The sequence below is a fragment of the Pyxicephalus adspersus genome, chromosome 2, assembly GCF_032062135.1.
Source record: "Pyxicephalus adspersus chromosome 2, UCB_Pads_2.0, whole genome shotgun sequence".
NCBI lineage: Eukaryota > Metazoa > Chordata > Amphibia > Anura > Pyxicephalidae > Pyxicephalus > Pyxicephalus adspersus.
The window spans coordinates 117,013,934-117,035,298 of record NC_092859.1 but is presented as its reverse complement, the minus strand read 5'-3'; the positions used below and the strand labels follow the sequence as shown (position 1 = coordinate 117,035,298).

Genomic DNA, 21,365 nt, shown 5'->3' with positions numbered 1-21,365 from the left:
AGTCAGCTATAGCTATGGAATCATAATTGGGATTTTAACACTTCTGATTAATAGTACATGTGTCTAGAAATATTACTTAGAACAGTGTTTGTCAGCCAATATTTTGACCATATTATTATTGGACTGTAAAGCAGGCAGTTGTTACTTTATACCTCAATGATGAACAATCCCCCAATGTAATAACAACTTACTTAACTAACATCTAGTTTTGATGTCCTACTAAATTAGGCATATATGCTTCAACTAGCTGACTGCAGTATATTTTCTTCTTCCTAGCACTAGTCTATCTCCTGTCTGCTCTGGAGGTTGGGCTGGACTATTATCCTTTCTTTGCCTGCTTATCTACTAACAACAGGCTTATAGGGTCAACCCTAGGATTCTGCTACTCACTTTGCTGGTAAGTGATAACAATTAGAACAGAATATTTAACATAATGCTCAGTAGTACACTTTTATTCAAATAGCTGTGAAAGCTGTGCCTTGGGAGATGCAGCACTTATGGCAGTGAACGGTCCAAGTAGAAATATCTGCCTATCTATATTAGTAGTTACATAAGTCCATAAAGTTTAACCACTATGGTAAAAAACATATCCCAGATAAAAACCCTATAGACATAGTTGATCCAGAGGAAGGAAAACCCTGGTACAATTTGCTCAAATAGGAGAAAAAAATTCCTTCTTGATCCCATGAGTTAATCGGATGTTCCCTGGATGAACAGTCTTAGTTATCCTTCCTTTTAATAACTCATTATATTCTGTGCTTCTACAAAAACATCCAGCTTTTTTGGTATCTCTTCTTTTCACAAGCTAATCTTTTTTTTTTAAGCACTGACATCCACCATTGATTTGATCACCAATAGCACAAATATGGTGATCAGAAAGAATATATTCTTCAGAAAGTGTATAAAATGTGGGGGTTAATTTGCTGACCTAACATGTGTTGTATGTTGTATATATGTATATGCTTGTGTTTCAAATTTACAAGCATGTGTGCAGTGTTTAATGATCAATGTAAAATAAAAATGGGGGACTCATAGGATGATCTGCAGTGTGTGTGTGTGTGTGGGGGGGGGGGGGGGGTGAGATAGGTTGTAATGTACACTTACCTTACATCCTGTCAACCTACGTATGAGGCTTGGTGCATTCTACCTACCTGCTTGCAGCCAGCCACCTGTTTGGGAGACAATGCATTTTCCTAAAGCAAACTATAGTATTTGCTGAAACTTCCTGAGGGAGCCGATTCCACATTATCACAGACCCTACAGTGAAGAATCCCTTCCTTATCTGGAGCTTAAACTTCTTTTCCTCCAGACACAAAGAGTGCCCTCTTGTCCTTTGTGATAAATAATTGGGAAAAGAGTTCTCTATTTGCACCATTTGTATATTTATGTCTCCGACTGCTTTGTTTAAAGTAGACCTAGATACAGGAAGCAGCGTTAGGTAGCAGCAAAAACTGACTAATCAGACCAATAGCTCTGTAATCAGCATAGCTCACACTACTTGTGAACTGGAGAGCTCTGACTCAACATGGGGCTGAACCTTTGCACAGAGACCACTGCTTCTTCTTAACAGCATACTTAAAGCCTTTTCTACTCAGTTTGTCACTGCATTTGTTTGCATATTTTGATGCAGCTGTGATGTATTTAGCTGATTTTCTTTAAAAATTAAACTGGACTTATGCTTATTAGTTTTGGGTGCAATTAAGTTTAGAGCACTGTACACTCAATTATAACATATTTTTCCTCTTTCCTGTGCACTGCCACTTATTATAAATTGTAAGTTTTCAGTAAACCAGCTGGAGTATGTGCAGATTCCCTGATAAAGATGTACCCTCCTTTCATAGCACACAGCAAATGTGACCTGGAGACACTTTTTTACCTTTTCAACTTTTAATTAAAAGAAAAATGACTTTGATTGGGGTTGGACCTTGTGATAAAACATTACGATTCCCAGCCTCATATTCAGCTAATATTGAAATTTTCCAGGTTGAACATATGTAATATTTGATTAAGGGAAATAATAAACATAGTTATAAATGTGTAATGCTACAGATGTGTCAGGCTATGTACAGACTAAGTTAGACTTTTGACATTGGAAATTTCACCATCATTTCCATTGACAAAAGACAGAAAGATGAGTGAACAAGCACTGTGCATACAGCGCCATTCTATTCTATGGAGAGAACGAGCGAGCGGCCTCAGGACTCGTATCGGATGAGAATTATGTGATGTGTATCTGTAGCCTTAGGCTTCTCCTTCGGCCTTCAGGAGAGGGTAATTATCATCGGTAATGCCACACATTGCCTTACTGTGAATAGTTCTATACAAGTTCCTACAATTTATCCCAAACACAAGTTGGTATTTTTATATATACTCTAATTATTCTGCAGGTTTTGTGTACAACTGGCAGATATGTTTGAATGTCGGGAAATGAATTATGTAAGTTTTCTTTCTTTTTCTATGATGTATATATGATATATTTAATTCTAATTATACCCTACCAAATGTTAGATTATTGTTAAGAGGCCATTCAGTGTAACAGATTTTGTAGCAGTAGAATTTAAGGACACGGATCTTTTCTATAACCTAACATAAATACATTTGGCAGATATGTTGATATATTTCCAGCTTCTGCCTTCCTAATAGTATGTGTTATTGACACTCAAGGACATTTAAATTGTATGGATCGAGTGGACTTATCATACATTATCTCAAATGAATTTTTGATGCACAATTTAGGTAAAGGTAATTTAGGAAGGGAAGATATAAAGAAGAAATATCAGAAGTTACACTATACTACCTAAATTTGTCCTTTGACTGTGATAATGAAATATTACTATAATAAGGACATGAGATTGTGAGCCCTTTTAAGGGAGGAAGCTACTGACCTGACAATGGACTTTGTAAAAGGCTGACTAATATGTCAGCGCTATAAAACACAAGTAAAAATTAATAATAATTATACTTTATTCCCCAATCCTCATAAATAGATCTTTAGTTTTCTCTTGATAATCTGACATTGGTGATATGTTCAGTACCCTCCTTTCTCACTACCACCATTATCACTCTCCATAAGATAAATATAGGTGGTCACACAATATGAACAATCACATTTAAGGACATTTAGCTGGCATAAATATGTGAAAATGAGAAGATCATGTCTCTACATTTTTACCTACCTCTTTTTAATGTCTATAACAACCTATATCCTTCCCTCAGATAATTCCAATTTAAACATGTGATTGTAGTTAGTTATTAGAATTCATACTGGCCACCTACATGCAATTTCTTCATAAAGGTAATATTCATAAACAGATGTCTGCATGTACTAGTGAGGTTGGTAAACATATTCCTATATATATATAAATTGGGTTGAGGCTCCTGCTATGTAAGTTGTAGAGATCTGCTAAGTTACCAATCAAACATAAAGAGAAAATTAGTTCTCAATGCACACAATTAAGTTAAGCAGCTAGCGATCACAGGATATCATATATTCATTATGTTGTTTATCTTTCCAGCATACAAAAATATTATAACATGTAATTATGCAGTGCTAAATAACGTATATCTAACCATGGGCGGTTTTCCATAGGACTCCATCATCCTTATACTTACACCAATCCCATCTCTGGCTTGTTGTCTCTTTCTCATGGGAAGATTTCTACAAATACTGATAACTTCGGTTCTGTCTATTTACAGACAAGTAGGAATAAAGGTAGGTAGATGAGAAAGTATCTAATATTGTCCACATTGCTTTACTCAAATAGTAAAGAGGAATTTTTTTTGTCAAAGGAAGAGGAAGAGCCATTGTTGCCTGAACACCTAAAAAATTATGTAAGACATCTACTGAAACCAGCTCCAGAAAAGTGAGTTTGTTTTGCAAATTTCTTTGCACTAAGTTCTTTCTGTTTAGGTTGTAAGTTTATATATTCTGAATAACAGAAACAGACTTTAATTTTTTTATCCCAGGGAGGAATAGATATTTTAGGAGATAATATTCATTTTGAGGAAATTTCATGGGTTGGACATAAAGGACTCCTCAATGGTATACTTGGAGCTTTGGCTTCTGCACGCATTCTGGTAATATTGCATAATGCCGTCAGACAAAAGAGCAGTGCTGTAATCCATTCTGACCATCTGTAAGAATAATATAGGCATAATTTATTATGTCACTGAGAAATTACTTTGTTAAATTAAATAAAAATATGGCATGGTACAGAAACCTGCTGAAATCAAAACGGAAGATTAAATATGCATCTCAAACTATGTACAAACGGCACAAATCTAGGCACTAGGCATATTCAAATAGGCATTTTTTATATATTGGTATCGCTTGCAGCATCTCAAGGGTTGTCCGTCCTTTAACTGCTTATGGATACTTGAATGGGAATACTTTCCAATTACAATTCCAATTACATTAGCAAACAGTTGGAAGCAATTGCAGTTGCAATTGCAATTGCAAATGACCTATGATTCTTTGTAATGCATTGGAAAAGAAATGCAACTACCTACTGGAGCAGTCTTTCTCCACCAAGGTTCATTGAGCAATGGGCAAAGTTTGTGACTTTCAGGTCATTTTACCTGGCATCAATAATCTTTTTAGCCATCTGTAAGAGTAACATTCTTTCCAATGGCCAGCAATGTAAGAGACATTCTTCCCACTGACCACCACATTATTGTGCTGTGGGCTGTGGATATACGTATGTATTATAACAGGGCTTCCCTGAAGACCTGAAAGTAAAATTTCAATATTTTGCCCAAAAGCACCATAACTTTAGTAATATTTATACTTAGAATCTATGACAAATTGATTTTTGTAAAAAACCATTTGGAGTATATTGACATGTTTTCCACCATTTTTGTTTTACAATGCACTCTAAAGTACAAACAATATACAAAAGAAAAATTGTAATATTTACAGAATATCAAATAAAACTGTCCACTGTTCTTTTACGTATAGGGATGTACAGACTCGTTCAATTAAAGAGAAGATTTATAAATGGGATGATTATTTTAAATTTCCCACCAGGATGATTGTGACAGCAGTGCTTTGCCTCATCTGCTTATACAATGTAAGAATGGATCTTTGTAAACACAATACTGTCAAATTATTACCACTCTACAATTGACTATATAAGGTCCATTTGTTAAATCAAATAAAACTGTATGAGACCTAATCTGCTATATTTCTTTAATTTAAAATAACTTTTGGGCAAATTACCCAGATGAATGTTTAATCAATTGGCCAAATCAGCTGGGTGATAGGCACTCTATTTCTTTTTATAAAAAGGGTGTAATGCAAACTACATTTAATTATTAAACCTATTGGTGTCCATATGCTTTACTGTTAAAAATATCCCAAAATTTGGGACAAGCACACTTACCTATGTACAAGGTCACCTGACAACATTCATCAATCTGCCATAGCAGATCAATGAATGACAATCAGGAACCGATATGCATGTCAATGGAGGAGAGAATATCAGGGTGCCACTCCTCCGTTCTCCATAGAACAGACTGGCATTCTGTGTACAGCACTCGTTTACTCATTTGTCACTGGAAACAATTATGAGAGATCATTTCCAGCTTCCTACTTCTGTACATAGCCTAAGAATTAAAGTATTTTAAAAACAGTTTCTATTATTCCACTAAAGGGAAAACAAGGCACTAAACATAAATTCTGGACACGACTAGAATCCATAGACTGAATAATTGGTACAATACAAAAGGTAGAGGTTAGAAACATGAAAACTTTCCATATACTAAACAAATGACTTTGTTTCTTTTCAGTTTGTCTTGGTGGACTTGTTGGTATCACCTAAAGCTGTGAAAGGTCTGGATACCTGGATACTAAGTACAGTTAATATTTCTTATTCTGACCAGACAAAGTTGATCTTGTATATTTTAAAAGGTAAGGCCATTACCATTGTTTGCCATTTCACATGTATGTAAAAAGTAAAACTGTTCCCATGATGGTACATTTTCTTTGGTATTTCTGCAGAGTGTTGGTTTTATGCTACATTTCCATCAGCTTTGACAAGTGTTATCTACATGCTGCATGTGCTTTCCTGTTATAGGTAAGATAAATCCTTTCATTATGCAAGTAGCATATAACTAAAAACCCAGTATTAGTAACCTCACAGGGGCTGAAACCCATCTCTATCACTGTCACATTGCCAGTAGAAGAATAAGTGAAGGGAATTCTATCCAAACAGCAATAAAACCCTGTGGGTGTAGAACAGGGGTGCCCAACAGGTGGATCGCAATTTACCGGTAGATCGCAAAGGCAACACAAGTAGATCCTGGAGCCCTGCCTTTCAAAATAAACTCCACCGCACACAGGAGTTATTATGTCCAAGTTTTTATTGTTGGTAGATCATTTTGAATTGGTCATTTTAAAAGTAGCTCGCAAGCAAAAGTGTGGGCACCCCTGGTGTAAAACATTTTTTGCAGTATTTGGGCTTGAAACACAATTTCATGTAAAGCCAAGTATGGCCATGTGTAGTGTTTTCTTTATACCATATAAGCTGCCTACGATGGAGAAGATGGGATATCCCTTGCCGTGGATGACATATTCTAATGAAATTAGACAAATTATTTAAACTGGTTCAATTATTTTAGTAATTGTCTTTTTATTCCAGTGCAATACTTCTTTAACAATCTTTTTTATACATCATTTACATACATACATTATTAATAGTGTTGATGTTCGAATTCGGGTTGTCCCTATATTCGACCAGAATATGGCTGTTCGAATTCGGGTAGACCCGACCCGAAAAACACGGGATTCGACAGCAAAAATTCAGGGGGAAAAAAAAAATTTTTTTTTTTTTAAATTATTTATTTTGTATGTGTTTTTTTATTTTAAACTTGTTCTTTTTTATTTTTTACAGGTTATCCGACAATGACATTATGAATCATAATGTCATTGTGGGATTCCTGGACCATGGGAACTTTGCGATCACAGCTAATTGAAAGCAGGTGCCTTCAATTAGCTGTAACCGCAGGCAATATGAGGGCAATAGAGGTTGAATAGAGATACTATCTCCATTCATACCTCTACTGCTCTGTGATTGGCTGAGAAATAGGAAATCCTGATGACAGCTCAAGCATCATCAGGGTTTCCCTTTCCTCAGCAACTCAGGGAGCAGAGCAATCAGCGGAGCTTTACTATGCTGACAGCTCTGCTCCACTGATCGTTTCTGCAGCCCTAGAGGACTGTGACATGTATTCTGTATGTGTAATACATGCCACAGCTCCTCTAGAGGAAAGGGAAATCCTGATGAAGCTTCAGCTGTCATCAGGGTTTCCTATTTCTCAGCCAATCACAGAGCACTAGGGATGAATGGGCACATGTCTCCCCATTTATCTCTGGTGCTGAATGGCTGAGAAATATAAAACCTCAGCCAGAGCAATAGGGGTGAATGGAGAGGCCTGTCCAAGTTAAATTACACAAACACACACATTATTAAAATAATTTTAAATTAAAGCATTGTCCTATTTTTTACGTATATTTTAACCCTTTCAGGGAATGAGTAAGGGGATTTATGTACCCCTGTACTCATTCCCCAGGGTGGGGCGGTGGAGATCTGAGAGTCTCCTTATTAAAGGGGGCTTCCAGATTCCAAAGTCCTGCTAAAAATGTTTATAAAAGCCCCCATTGTTTTCAATGGAAGCTTTCATAAAAGCCTAAAAACGCTTGAAAAAGCCTCCATTGAGTTCAATGGAAGCGCTTTCCTGCGTTTATCCAGCGTTTTATTTTTTTTAAATGTTGCAAGCAACGTTTAAGATAACGCTCAAAAACGTGCCTGAAGGAAACGTCCTGGTGTAGATTAGCCCATGAGAATGCATGGGGACTTCAAACATGGGCTTTAAAAGGCCTCAGGTTAAACGCTGGGGAAACAGTCCGTGTAGACTAAAGCTGCATACACAGGTCCAATATTTATCGTTAGAAACGACTGATGAACAACCGATTGGCCAAAAAAAAGTGACCAAGGGCGCCAACGAACAAGGATTGTCGTTGGAAATAAACGACCGCCACGGTTGATCTGATTGGCCGACAATCTTTCACTGTCTATCGTGTGTACAGTATCCTGACGTTCAGTGATTGTACATGTTTCTGCGGTACACTTTCTCCTTTACATGTCCCTCCCTGCATCGTCCAAACGATTGTATCTAGTGTGTGGACACGGTGGATTATATATGAACGATCATATTGTTACAGCATGTACAGAATTGTGCACAATATGATTGTTCAAGTATAATCGTGCATAATCGTTGATCGGTCGTAATCGTTCATTTTCTAACAATAATTATTGGAAGTGTGTACCTAGCTTTAGCCTAAAATTGATTTGACAGGTGCACTTTAATCTTCATGTGAAGTACAGGGGTATGTAATAGTGTTATGTATCTTTTTATAATGTATCCTTTTACAATGTATCTTTTTTTCACAATGTATCTTTTTATGTATCCTTTTATAATGTATCTTTTTACACCTGTTTGGAGGCTGTAGAAGCTCTACACAGTGCTGAAAAAAACCCAAATTTTTCCTCCCATTGAGTTTAATGGTGTTCGAATTCGATGTTCGACGACCCGAATAATTATGCATTATTCGGCCGAATATCAGTCGCATCGAATAGTGACCTATTCAACCAACACTAGTTATTAACTGAGAACATTTATGCTAACTGGATGAACCCAATAACACTTAAAAACAACAAAACTTCAGTACCACAGAATGAGGTTCCACATGCCCCACAATCTGATCTATTTTAAGTCATCATATTCTCAGGGTCTTGCAGCTGTTTGATATTATGTTTGTATTTTTCCTAGAAAGGATATTAGGAAACTTTATAGAGGGACATCAGAGATGGATTGTACAGGAAAACCACCTATAATTCTGGTAATATGCAATTGCATTGTTTCTAATACTTTTTTTGGATATTTCTTTTAATAAATGTCATCAAGAAGATTACAATGAATAGACAAGACAACACATTTAACAATATCCAAACAAATAAACATCACAGAACCGAATGCTCCCCAACCCATTTCCTGTATTAAACTGTACAAGAAAGGCAAACACACCCTATATATATATATATATATATATATATATATATATATATATATAATACAAACAGCCATGCTAGTATAATCATTACATTCTCAAAGCATACCTCAAAGTAGAAAGGTATATAATAAAAGAGGTAAAAGGGAGAATGTAAAATCCCTCATCTGAAGAAATCTGATCTCCTAAGAAACATGGGTCTAAGACAGAAATAACTACTGTATGTTAGTAGAAAGAACCAAGTTGGTTGCGTTGTTTATGTTAATGTTTACCAAAAAATAAATGTGTATAAAGAGGATGGGATTAACGATTAGTATGCAAAGAGAATAGCTAACAAACTTTTTTATAAACAAGTATTTTATATAAATTAAATTAGACCTAGCATGGAGTATTGTGTTATCTTGCATAAATTTTATCACTTCCCAGATAGTGCTTTTTTTTTTGCTTTTTCTCATTTTATCCCACTACTATGTGTAGTTTTATACCACTACTATATGTTTGAGCATCTCCCAGGTTCTGTTCCTGGACAGAGTTGCTGGTTGAAAGATGTAGCACTCCCACAGGAGTGGCTGATTTTTCCCAGGGTTACCTTGGCTATAGCATAAATGAAATTCCAGCTCGCACATCTTAAATTAGAGGTGTTTTTTTGTATACTCAACTGTAGGAGAGAAAGATAAGGCAGTAGGGTGTCTGGCAATTTCAGTCCAAATCTTGCTTGACAGATATTCCACATCACAGATCAGTATCTAACTCCTGATAATCCGATTTGTATTTGTATCATCTCTAGGGAATAGGAGAAATACCTCTTCCTTAGACTGGAGATCCCTTCCAGTATGACAGACCCATGCCAGAGGCTTCTCTCCGGTACATTTGTTCTCTCGCTGCTGGGAGATTATACAAGGCTCATTTTCCCAGAAGCATCATGTACCGGCCTAGCCAGGCCCCAGGGCTATTTTGCCCCGTATGCTTGATTTTAATGTTCCATGATATGTCATTAAATTAGATTTTGGCAAGTTACATATAACTTTTTAAAGTAAGTGTATATATACCTAATACATTCTGGTACCCTAATAACTAATGAGACAACCAAAGGAGCAAAAGTAAAAGAACTTACAATCTAAATGACAAAAAGTTTCTTGCACATTTTTTTCCAAGATAGAAGAACCAGGAACCTAGGCAAATATGCACACATTTCTAAATCAATACTGTTTTTTTACATAAATAGAATTTATACTGGCCAGATTATGCACAATTTATTCACATAAAACTTCAATTCACATTATTCCTGGATCCTGCGTCTGGCCCTACTGCTCGCTCCCACTGTGAATTTGCACAAGAGGTATTCAATTTGAGTGGTATTTGATATTGTCAACAAAGTCTCAAAACATTGTTTCCTAAAGAAGCGGACATATCCGTGAAACGCGTTTAAACTGTTGTACTGTTATGGGACAATGCGAGAACGTTATACTGATATGAGAGTATGCATTGTTTTTGGTTTGTTTTTATATTTTATCCTTTTAAATGTAGAAATAAAAGTTAGGTTTTGTTTGATAAAATGCCTTAAAAAAACAAAAAACCCTATTTTGATGTATGCTGGATAGATTGTCTAATACTATTTTTTATTAAATAATAACATTTCTAAATTGAAAAGGTTTGGAGGCCCCTGAAGTTTACATTTTATGGCAGCCACACCACCCATGCTTGAAAAATGAAACAAAATCCTGTGTTGTTACCTAATATTTACCAGTCCATTCCGTATTTGTCAGTTGTATTCCCCACATGTCATGTATTATATACTATATACTAAATATAAATGACATCTGTCACTCACACTTTGTCACTTTTGTTCCAGGCCGCCAGTATCAGATATTCAGGAAATCAGATTGCTTACTTACTATGGGGTAAGTGATAGAAGGCAGATATATACAGCTTCATGTAGAATTGCAGAATCCCTCCATCTCCTTAGAAGTGGTTGAGCACTTAGAACTTTTTATTAGGATACATATTACGCTGTTGTGCTCAGCCATCGACACACATCCTCCTTGTATTGTGATATTGACTGCAGAGTAGCATTCAGTGCATTTAAAACAGAATTAGAATATTTAAACAATGTGTTCTTCATCTATAAAGAATATACATATTTACCTCTATATGTATTTCGTTCTCATTTGCTTGGGATACAAGACCCATGTCCAATGAGGTGAGATAGTTTCTGCTGTAAGCTAAAAATATACTAAATGGTGAATTCAATCTTAGATATACAACAGGCAATGTTACTTTAAGGGTGAGGTAGAATATTTCTTCCAGTGAGCATGTTATGTCTGTTTATGCCTTTGTTATTGCGTAGCTAGTAGGTAACACCAATTATACATATAAAAAATAATAAACAATAATAATAAAATTTCAGGTTGTAACTTTCACAGTTATACATAAACATGATTTTGTTACCTGTAAACAAGTAGTTGTCAGTGGTGTACCATGTTCATGAAGTGCTATATTCACATCCCAACACAGATGATTCATAAGAGCATTCAGCACTTTGACACATTTTGTAAAATTAGTATTAAAACTGGTCTCAGATGGAGGAGACTAAATAGGGACAAATGTTTTGTTCTAAGAAGAACTAATTTTTATATACAATCAATCTCAGCTGGATGATGCAGTGGGCTGGCCCTTTCTTTGCTAATACGGGGGGGGGGGGGGGGATGAATATGGAAGATGACATACTCCTGATGATTTTATGTTTGTCAGTATTTAATAATTAATTGGAACTAAACAAATTCTTAAGAGCTGATGGCATTTCTTGTGTTGAATGGTGGGGTCGGCACTGATTCCTCAGTGGAAGCCGGAATAAATAAGTACTGTACATGTTGTGTTACCTGTTGTTCATAAGTATATTAGTGATATTTATTGTTTATGTGCTCATAAAAATTAGAGTTGCATTTAGAATAGTATGCCCATGTCTGCCATATGTAATGATCAATCCTTATGTCTTCTCTGTTTGCTTCCAGGATATTTTTTACTGCATATCATGTTCTTCTTGATCAGTTTGATTATAACATTCTGGTTTGTCCTTCCAATAAAAGAGGGAAGAGGAATGCACATTCTGCAAGGGTTTGGTTACACAGTGTAAGAGCTCTGCATGGTTTGTTCTTCTTACCTTATGGCCTTGAGTTATTACATTAAATCACATGTATATATGATACAGGGTAATGCAGTGCCACCGTTTCAGTACCTTCAAGCACTCAGCCTGTGATTTTTTTTATGGCTATAGAAGTTATTAATATTATACAGGATTTATATAGCACCAACATATTATGCAGCGCTGTACATTAAATAGGAGTTGCAAATGACAGACGAATACAGACAGTAGACAGGTAGGCAAAAAGTTGCCTATATCCTAAATATTTTATATTATGTTCCCTGTATAAAGTATCTATTGCATGGCCCTTGGCTGTTAACATGAATTTGCTCATGTATGTTCTCATCATTATCAACACAATCAACCTTCAGAAGGTATCAGAAGGGTTGGATGATGGGAGGTTTTCCACTGCATGCCTTTTTTAACTTGAAATTTTGATTAATTTTACATTAATGGAAGAACACTAATAAAAGCAGATCTGATGTGCATTGGTGACTGTTGACCTTTTGCTACCCAAGGCAAGCATTGAGATATGGTTTAATGGCCATAGTTCTCCATAGGCAACACTCTAAAACAATTTACAGCTCATCAGTTTATAGGTAACCATGAGGGGAGAGGTACAAAATGTTCTGCTCCATGAGGGTCCTGGACTCTCCTTCTGCACAGGGGCCCAACTCAGTTTTTACACTTGGCTACCTCTGCCACTAGTTAACCATAAATACTGGTCTTAGAAAAATTCCTTTTAATAAAGTGTGTGGGGTAATACCTAATATGTGTTTCTCAGCTGTCCTTATGCTCGGGCCACCTAATAATATAATAATAATATACTATATTTGTATATTTATCTGTAATGGTACATAGGATATACAGTGTGTCTTCTTTATGGAGACAATTGAGGTCTATAGGACCCCTTTTACAAAACAAATGACAGTATTTACCAGTTGACATGTTGTTGGGTCAGCCAGGATCCGTAAGCTCTGAATCTGGAAGTGCTCAGGGTTCTAGAAATAACAATCAGTGGCACAAGCATCTAACATACCCCAATTGTAAAATTGGGAGGAAAATAAATCAATGGTTTGCTTTGTTTCTTTAAATGTTTATTTAGCGCCATCTAGTGTTAAATAATCATATTGCTGTAATGGATTCTTGAACAAAGAAACTACTGCACAGCACAGAGGATATGCTGACCTGCAGGTCATTTCTGCTTATATAAAAGGAAATAATTTAATTCAAATATGGCACTTAATATGAATAATGAGTAAATGTTACAAGACATGCAGTGGGGCTATTGAATACATTTTGATAATTGTACTTTGTGTTTGTTAAAAGCCCACCTCTAGGCAAGCAGTTAAATACCCAAATGTACTACATAAAGGCAAGCTCTTTTATGTGCATCATGTATTTTGTCTGTCCAGTTCCGAGATCTGCACAGCTGTACCACATAGCACTGTTGAGCAAGGGAGGGACCTGTTGACTTTTTTTTGCAGCTAAGTAACACTTACAAGTCTCCTCCCCACCCTGTGACTGGTCAATGAATGGAGAAGCAGCAGACGGATGAGTTCATCTCTCTGTTACTCTGATATCTTTTATCAGCAAGCTTCTTGCACTATGGCACAACTGTTTAACCCTTTTCTGCTCCTTCCTCTCATTCTGAACGCTGCTGTACAGGTAAGGCAGGCTTTCTCTGATTACTAAGTTTATGCTTAAGGAAACACATCAAATAATTTATTTATTAATACAGAATTGCATTTTTGTGTTATTTATATCTATGAAGGTCCAATCTTTAATATACAAATTATATTTTACTTGCCACAGGTTAGGAATATTCCTCATGGTAGCTGTGATCCTTGCTCAAGTTGTGGCAGCTCAGTTTTTATTTCTGCAAGACAAAATATCACCAACTGACAAGAGCAAACCACTGGCCATCAATAACAGGTAAGCTTTATTAATGACAGTGCTACATTATTGTTATTTTTAATTTATGGCTTATTTTCTGCTAATGAGCCAAAGAAAGTTTATTCAAACCTGAAGGTTCAGTGAACTTGGCATTGAGGACCCGTTCACACTTCTACTATTTTTGTTTTTGTAGTCATTTCTACAATTGTATTGGGGTTGTGGCATAGATGTTGATGGTTTTTATTAAAATTCTTGAAGGTTTAAGCAATTGCTGGCATGGATAAGGATAGCAGCTGACAAACTGTAATGTTACCTTTTAGATGTCTGTAGTAACCGAATACTATTTTATTACTGTAGGAGGGGATTTCAGAATTTCAGCTACTTCTTCATGTTCTACTCTGCGATTCTTGGTCTGGGCTCATGTTTGCTCAGAGTCATATTCAATGTGTTCCTGGGGAGCTGGCTGCTGGCAAGGATTGACCGGCCACTCTTCCCAAGAGGATTTGAAGGAGCTGATATGGGTGAGTACATGTACATATGTGGTGTATGCAAAAGATTTCTGAACAAATTCAATCTGCTTGTTGTTTAATCATAAAAGTATACAGTAATTTAGCCTGAGTTAATGTTGGTTAAGATGAAAAGAAGATCCTTTAGCATGATCACTTTTTTTTTTAAAAACACAATATCTTATTTAGATTAAAGTTACAGTATATGTGCCATACTATATCTACATGAAAAAAAAAATCAACTATATATTATATATTATAGGGGAAACTTTTTCTTTTTTATAGCTTTTTATTTCTAAAGACAATATGAGAAAGTTTATTTTATAGTTACCTTGCGAGTTTGGGTTACTAGCGGAATATAGATTGTTCAAATTGTAAAGGAAAAGTTCACTTGATTTAGTAGATTAGATGAAACTGATGAAAAGATGAAACTTACAATCATATGCAAAAAAAAAACCTGTTTTTAGATTTCCTTGCATGTTATTGGATATTCTTTGCAAACGATTACAAATTCAATAAGCTATGCTCTTGGTAAGTGAACAGCTTAAATTCCCGTAGGAAATCACCCAAATATAAAATACTTCTGTCCATCCTTGTCATATCCCACCCAATGGAAGGAAGGAGAGATGTAATTTATGAGCAATGTCTAAAAATGAAGACTATATGCCAAAATGGTTATTAGAATACATGCTCTTCAGTCTGATTTATTGTTAGGACATCTTAAAAACCCAGATTGTTTCACTATTCCATGATTGATTTTTGGAAAGTTTAAATAAAAGATAATTGCTTGCATTACCAAGCTTTACCCTTAATAAAAAAAACTTACCATGCATCATTAGCAGGCAGCAGCTATCTCCCTTTTGTTTATTCATTTTTCTTTAGATGGGCTTCTGATTCTGTGATTATGCCAATGTAGATATTTATTGTCCACTAAGATGTATCCTTGGAATGTCACATCAGCACAGATTGGAGGCAGCCCTGCCCAGTCTCTTCTCCATAGCTCTGCACATAAAGAAGCTGCCTTTTTCAGCAACCCTTCATTTAACCAGTTAAAGACTGAATCAAGTGTGGTGTACTTATTTCAGGACAGGAGTTTATGTAAAAGGCCGAATACACTCTAAATCATGTATTACTTTGCAATAAGATGGAGCCTTAGACAAAAATGCAATGTAAATAAAGTGCCTGCTTTAAAAAATATGATACAGTAAAGTATTTGACAATTTACTATATAGAATGTTAAAAGAAGAGAAAACTATTAAATTGTGTTATTTTCCAGGCTATAATACATGGACAGGAATGCTCCAGGTGGATCTTTACCACACTCACCCTGTTGTTCTGTCCTTTTGTCACCATCTCATGCATGAATCAATATCCAGAAGACATCATACAAGTCCAGGTATAGATGGAACGATGTGTTATAGTGCACAAACGGAATGTTTCACCATTTTCTTTTGTTTGCTTTTGTTTCTTTTCACAACATAACAACACTCCATAGCGGAATGCACCAGTTTAATTATGAAAGTTCCTAATTAATCAAGGCTTGCTCCTTGCTTCCATGGTAGTGATATATAATGCTAAGTAAAATACAATGTATGGAAACTAAATGACAGGGTGGTAAGTAAGGGGTGGTAGCTAAGACCATCTTACTCCTACCTATATATATTATTTTAGTCTCTCAGTGCAACTATTTTGGGTTTCTGAATAATGTGGTCAAGCTAATGTAAAATATGCTAATGTTGATAGATGGTAAAGAGTCTTTTACAATTACCAAGGCCTTTAGGAACCCTGACAATTGACAATAGACTTTAATGTGTCATGTTTTGCATGGTTATTCCACAGTGATTTCCACAAGGAAGGCCTAGCCAGTTCTCCCTGGCTTAGGTTTTCCAGTCCACCCTTGTTAGTAGTAGTTAGTCCCTCTTGAATGGAATTGTTCTGTAAATTTGAGGACATTTCACAATGAATCCAAGCTGCTGTGATACATCTGTGACTAACTAAACACAAGAGATACCATCACCTAGATAAATAAGAACCATTGTGGACACATTATTGGTCTGCCAACAGAGAAAGTTGATAGTTTATGATATAGGGAACTTAACTCTTTATTAATTTGTTTTCCCCCAGATGTTCTCCTGGACTGCAAAAACAGACAAATCAGGACCCGGTGGCATTTAGCGTACACCCTTATAAACAACCCTGCACTGATACTAAACAGAAAGAGGAGTTACTGTCATTCTATTTCTGGTCCACAAAGTCCAGATGTTTTACAGAAATTACTGTTCTCAGCTTTACAATGCACTGGCAGAAAATGGATAATACCAGGGAAAGATCTGGAAAATTCGACACCAACAGACCTTACCTTCCAGATGGAAACTGTTCCTAAATAGATGGCATATATGGACTGATTGAGAAATTTTGGAGCTCAAATATGAAAACATCAAACTTGAAATGGGAGTTCAGGCTCAGTAGTCTCTCACCGCTGAACATTTCCTTAAATAAAATAGAACAACTATAATGAAAACAAATGTTGTATAATGGACTATGTAGTTTACACTGTGCCCTTAAATCTTATTATGTCTGCTTCTTTACAGTACATTGGAATTGGTATTTCTTTCTTCCATGTACATGTCAGAATAACAAGGCACAAGCACTTGAGAAACTACAAGCAATGGACAAGTAAGCCAAAGCAGAACACAATTACAGACATTTTTATGTCTTCTGCATGGTCATCTGTAAAATCAGGAGTCACAGAGTTACAGCTGATGGACAAAATGAAGAAAATCGCACTCGGCTTGTCAGAACAAGGATTAGCCCAGCAATTGGCCAATATAGCCAAACCACTCTTGAAATATAGATACAACATATTTGAAAAATAAAATCATATAGAATTCTGTTTACATCAAATACAAGAACTTGTGTAAATATAAAAAGAAATGTTATATTGTAGTGCTAAATAAATATTGGAATATCTAATAATCCAGAGTTTCTTGAAATAACTTTCAGGTCTCCAGGGAATCTTATCTATATCTACTATATCCACTGCTAACAGTACATTAGTGTGGTGGTCAGTTTGAAGAATGCCTCTTGCATTGCTGGCCAGTGGAAATATTGTCACCATTACAGATAACCAAAAAGATCATTGGGGTCAGTGGTAAATGACCTGAAAGCCACAAACTGCTCATTACTCAAGGAACCCTTAGCTGAGAAAAACTGCAATAGTAAATGCAATAGTCATGCCTGACCCCCTTCACAAACAAAGCAACCATTCCATAATGGTATATTACACAAAATAGAATTTTTACAAGGTAGATTTAAGGTAAATATAAATACAACAGACATCTTGCAGATTGTGCGTACAAGTGTATTAGCACCAGGGTATCTGTTGTACAATATTACATATACTTATTATATAAAAGCTGGTGGTATAACCAGACTTCTGGTAACTAAAGTGGCATAGACGGTGTGCTACCATCACTGACATACTTAGTGGTATTCTGCACATGGTTATTTATTGTACGGCCTTCAGTGTGGTTATGCTAACAAAAGAAATTGGATTATACATATAAAAGTATTGCCACATTTTGAACACACAGCAAAATCAATCATTTACCTTTGTAGCTAAAGGCATTGTGGATAAATTAATTTTCAAATTTAACAATTGAGCCAATACAATTAAATAGACTTTTTTTTGGAGAGCAAATCATGGCATTTATCTAGCCCTGGGGAATGTGACCTGTTTAGAATATACTTTACTGAACAGTGCAGTGTGCCCTCCTAAAGTTGCTAGGGGTCTAATGAGCAATGAGCAATTTGTGCCTCTCAGGTCAGTTTAACTGACAACAATGATCTTTTTGAATGTCTGTAAGGGTGACATTCTTCCTACTGACTACCACAATAATATACTGTAAGCTGTGGATATAGTAATTATAGAAGGAGTTCCCTGAAGACCTGAGAGTTATTTCAATGGTTATCCCATGTAAAAACGTCAGAAAACACTGGTCCATTGTCTGGGAACAAATGTGCTTCTAACAAGTGTGCAATACCACGGTGGGTTTAAATATAAAGCCATCATAATAAATGCTGCACTTTTAGTTTCAACTTTTCACTTATTCATTTTCCTTATGTTTTTGCTAAAAGGATTAGTGAAAATGCATTTAACTGCACTGTGTAACTTCCTGGCGCTAAACTTCCTGTACCAAGGATTTTCAATCCTCCAAGGTAGGTTTTATCTGATTGGTGCCTGGAAGAGAGATTTTTATATAAGATGAGTATGAAGGGGAGATGTTTGGAGCCCTCAAAATTACTTTTAAGTTTTCAGGAAACCCGGCTAGAATTATATCCTCATCTCATAATACTTTAGTGTGGTGGTCAGTGGGAAGAATGTCTCTTACATTGCTGGCCAGTGGGAAGAATGTCACCTGTACAGATAGCCAAAATGATCATTGGTGCCAGTTAAACTGACCTGAGAGTCGCAAACTGCTCATTGCTCAAGGATCCCCCAGCAACCTCTGGAGGAATCCTGCTTGAAAACAATGCTTTAAAACTAGAAAAATAAATATTTGTCTGGAGTTTGACCCAAAATAAATTGTGCTATTTGTCTTTGTTTTTGAACAAAAGGGCTGTGTATTTCTGCTAGTAAGAGAGTGAATTACCAAAACAGGGAGCTGGTTACCCAGCCAAGCTATTTGTTTGTTTGCTTTTAATTTATTTTGCATATTTTTGGCTATCTTTGTTTTTCACTGGAAAAAAAGAACTCAGGCAGGAGCCTAACCTTTGTTTTTTTATAATTGCTGCCTCCTTCCTGGATTGTACATTAACCCCATCCCTACCCCCATTCTCAAGCAATCACCCACCACAGATTCACACTAGTCAAATGTGAATCTATATGTGTCTGTAATGTTATAACATTCTTTATTTATACATATTTGTTTTCCAAACATTAATACCATAAAATGTATAAACTTTTACTGTTTCGTTCCTATTACACACTCCAATTTCATAAATACATAACTTCCATCTTGAAAATACTGGTCAACAACTTACAATGACAAAGACAACATAGGAATACACACTAGGGTAAGTAGGGTAGGTTTTTATAAACTTATGAATTAACTTCTTCTATACAATATTCAGCATACTCCTGAGATTTTTGGTATTACTTCCAATTTTCCCATGTAAGTAGGAATTCCAAAAAATATGTAGCATTGTTCCTTCTTCCTCCTTACATCTCCAACATGATTTCAGATTACTGCTTCTCATTTTATGTAAGATTTCAGGGGTTCTATATCATCTAGACCAGCAGTCGCCAACCGGTGGTCCGCAAGAAAATTTTGGTGGTCCGCAGGTCTGGCTGGTGCACCCCCGAGCGGGGTCAGGAGAAGACCCTGCTGGGGGGGCACACCGGCTGTGGACCAGGTCCCCCGTACAAATCCCAGGCTCAGGGAAGTGGGCCGGCTGTGTCCCTGGACACAACTCACCCACCCTCTAATCGCAGGCTCAGATCTGTGATGGGGAAGTGGGCGGGGTTCTGCCATCATGACATCACCATGAGGGAGGTCTCTCCCCCTTTGAGTGACACCCGGCTCTCCGCATATGTGTGGTCAGCAGCCAGTAATTTTAGTGATCCGCGGGGCCTAAAAGGTTGGCGACCACTGATCTAGACAATATTTTATAGCCCAGTTCTTGACTCTTCTATAGGATCCACCAACATTAAATATAGTTTAGAAAGACCTCGTCTTAACTTTCCCACTTCCATACATAACTTCTCGAATCCTGATCGTAGATAGTCACTCATCGGTTTGCAACCCTGGAAAAAATTAGATATCTGTATTGCACTCCAAAAGGGTAGATTAGATGGAAATTCGGGTGAAATAATCCCCCTCGAGGCCCAAGTGTATACATTCCAAGCTCTATACAGTCCAACTTCCCTTAATTTCTTAAACACTAAATCGATCATCCCCGGTGGAAAGACAGGGTTACCTATAATTGGATATGAGGGAGATCTAATTGATGACTTTTTAAAATTCTGTGATTAAGTGATAGAGTTTGTTTGGGGGGGACAGAACAGGAGGTTAGCTCAGGACAGGTTAATCAGCCAATTGGATGGGAGCTCATTCCCCAAACAAGGTAGAAATAGGCTGAATAGGTAGCAAGGTAACATCAAGTGTTCAACCCACATACCCCCACCGTGAATCATCCCCATTTTTTTGTTTTTACATTTATCATTAAACACTGCACACATGCATAGAAATATAAAAAACAAGCATATACATATACAACATACATCACACATTTACAACACAGCATAAAAAAGGGACAAGTCGCCTCTGGATGTGGGGTGGCTTTTTCTCCTAAAGCGCCGCAACGTCACGTCAAAGCGGTTGTCATATGCTAAAGAAAGCACTTAAAACAATAGTAAAAAAAATAGTAATAAAAAAATTATTAATGCTTCACATTCATCAAAATTCTTAATATTGAAATATATATTTATTCACATATATCACAAATATTATTATATACATTGTACATTTTATATTATTAGTAATGATTATACATAAAACAACAGGCACAGAGAGGCAGAGTGTGACTATTTCCCTGAATTATTATGACTATATGATAAAATGAAACAAAACATAAAGTCTAATTCACATATAAATATTAGAATTGGTAATTTCATATTTTATTATAAACATATTGTATTAAAATGAGAGTATAGTAAAAGAAGCCCACTTGCCGTGCCATTGCTTTCACACAA

General features: G+C 36.2%; 1 protein-coding gene across 1 annotated transcript in view; it reads left to right on the top strand.

Annotated features, from left to right (window-relative positions):
- Positions 1-17,615, top strand: part of LOC140322508 (stimulated by retinoic acid gene 6 protein-like) — a 19,381-nt gene extending 1,766 nt beyond the window's left edge. Inside the window, exons 3-16 of the mRNA XM_072399069.1 lie at positions 277-397; positions 2,388-2,436; positions 3,590-3,712; positions 3,790-3,863; positions 4,958-5,069; positions 5,788-5,908; positions 5,999-6,074; positions 8,830-8,899; positions 10,920-10,968; positions 12,079-12,196; positions 14,025-14,144; positions 14,463-14,626; positions 15,888-16,007; positions 16,736-17,615. Of these exons, the coding sequence (XP_072255170.1) occupies positions 277-397; positions 2,388-2,436; positions 3,590-3,712; positions 3,790-3,863; positions 4,958-5,069; positions 5,788-5,908; positions 5,999-6,074; positions 8,830-8,899; positions 10,920-10,968; positions 12,079-12,196; positions 14,025-14,144; positions 14,463-14,626; positions 15,888-16,007; positions 16,736-16,998 (1,580 nt within the window). The 3' untranslated portion in view covers positions 16,999-17,615. The remainder of the gene's footprint in view (positions 1-276; positions 398-2,387; positions 2,437-3,589; positions 3,713-3,789; positions 3,864-4,957; positions 5,070-5,787; positions 5,909-5,998; positions 6,075-8,829; positions 8,900-10,919; positions 10,969-12,078; positions 12,197-14,024; positions 14,145-14,462; positions 14,627-15,887; positions 16,008-16,735) is intronic.
- Positions 17,616-21,365: the final 3,750 nt, after the last annotated feature.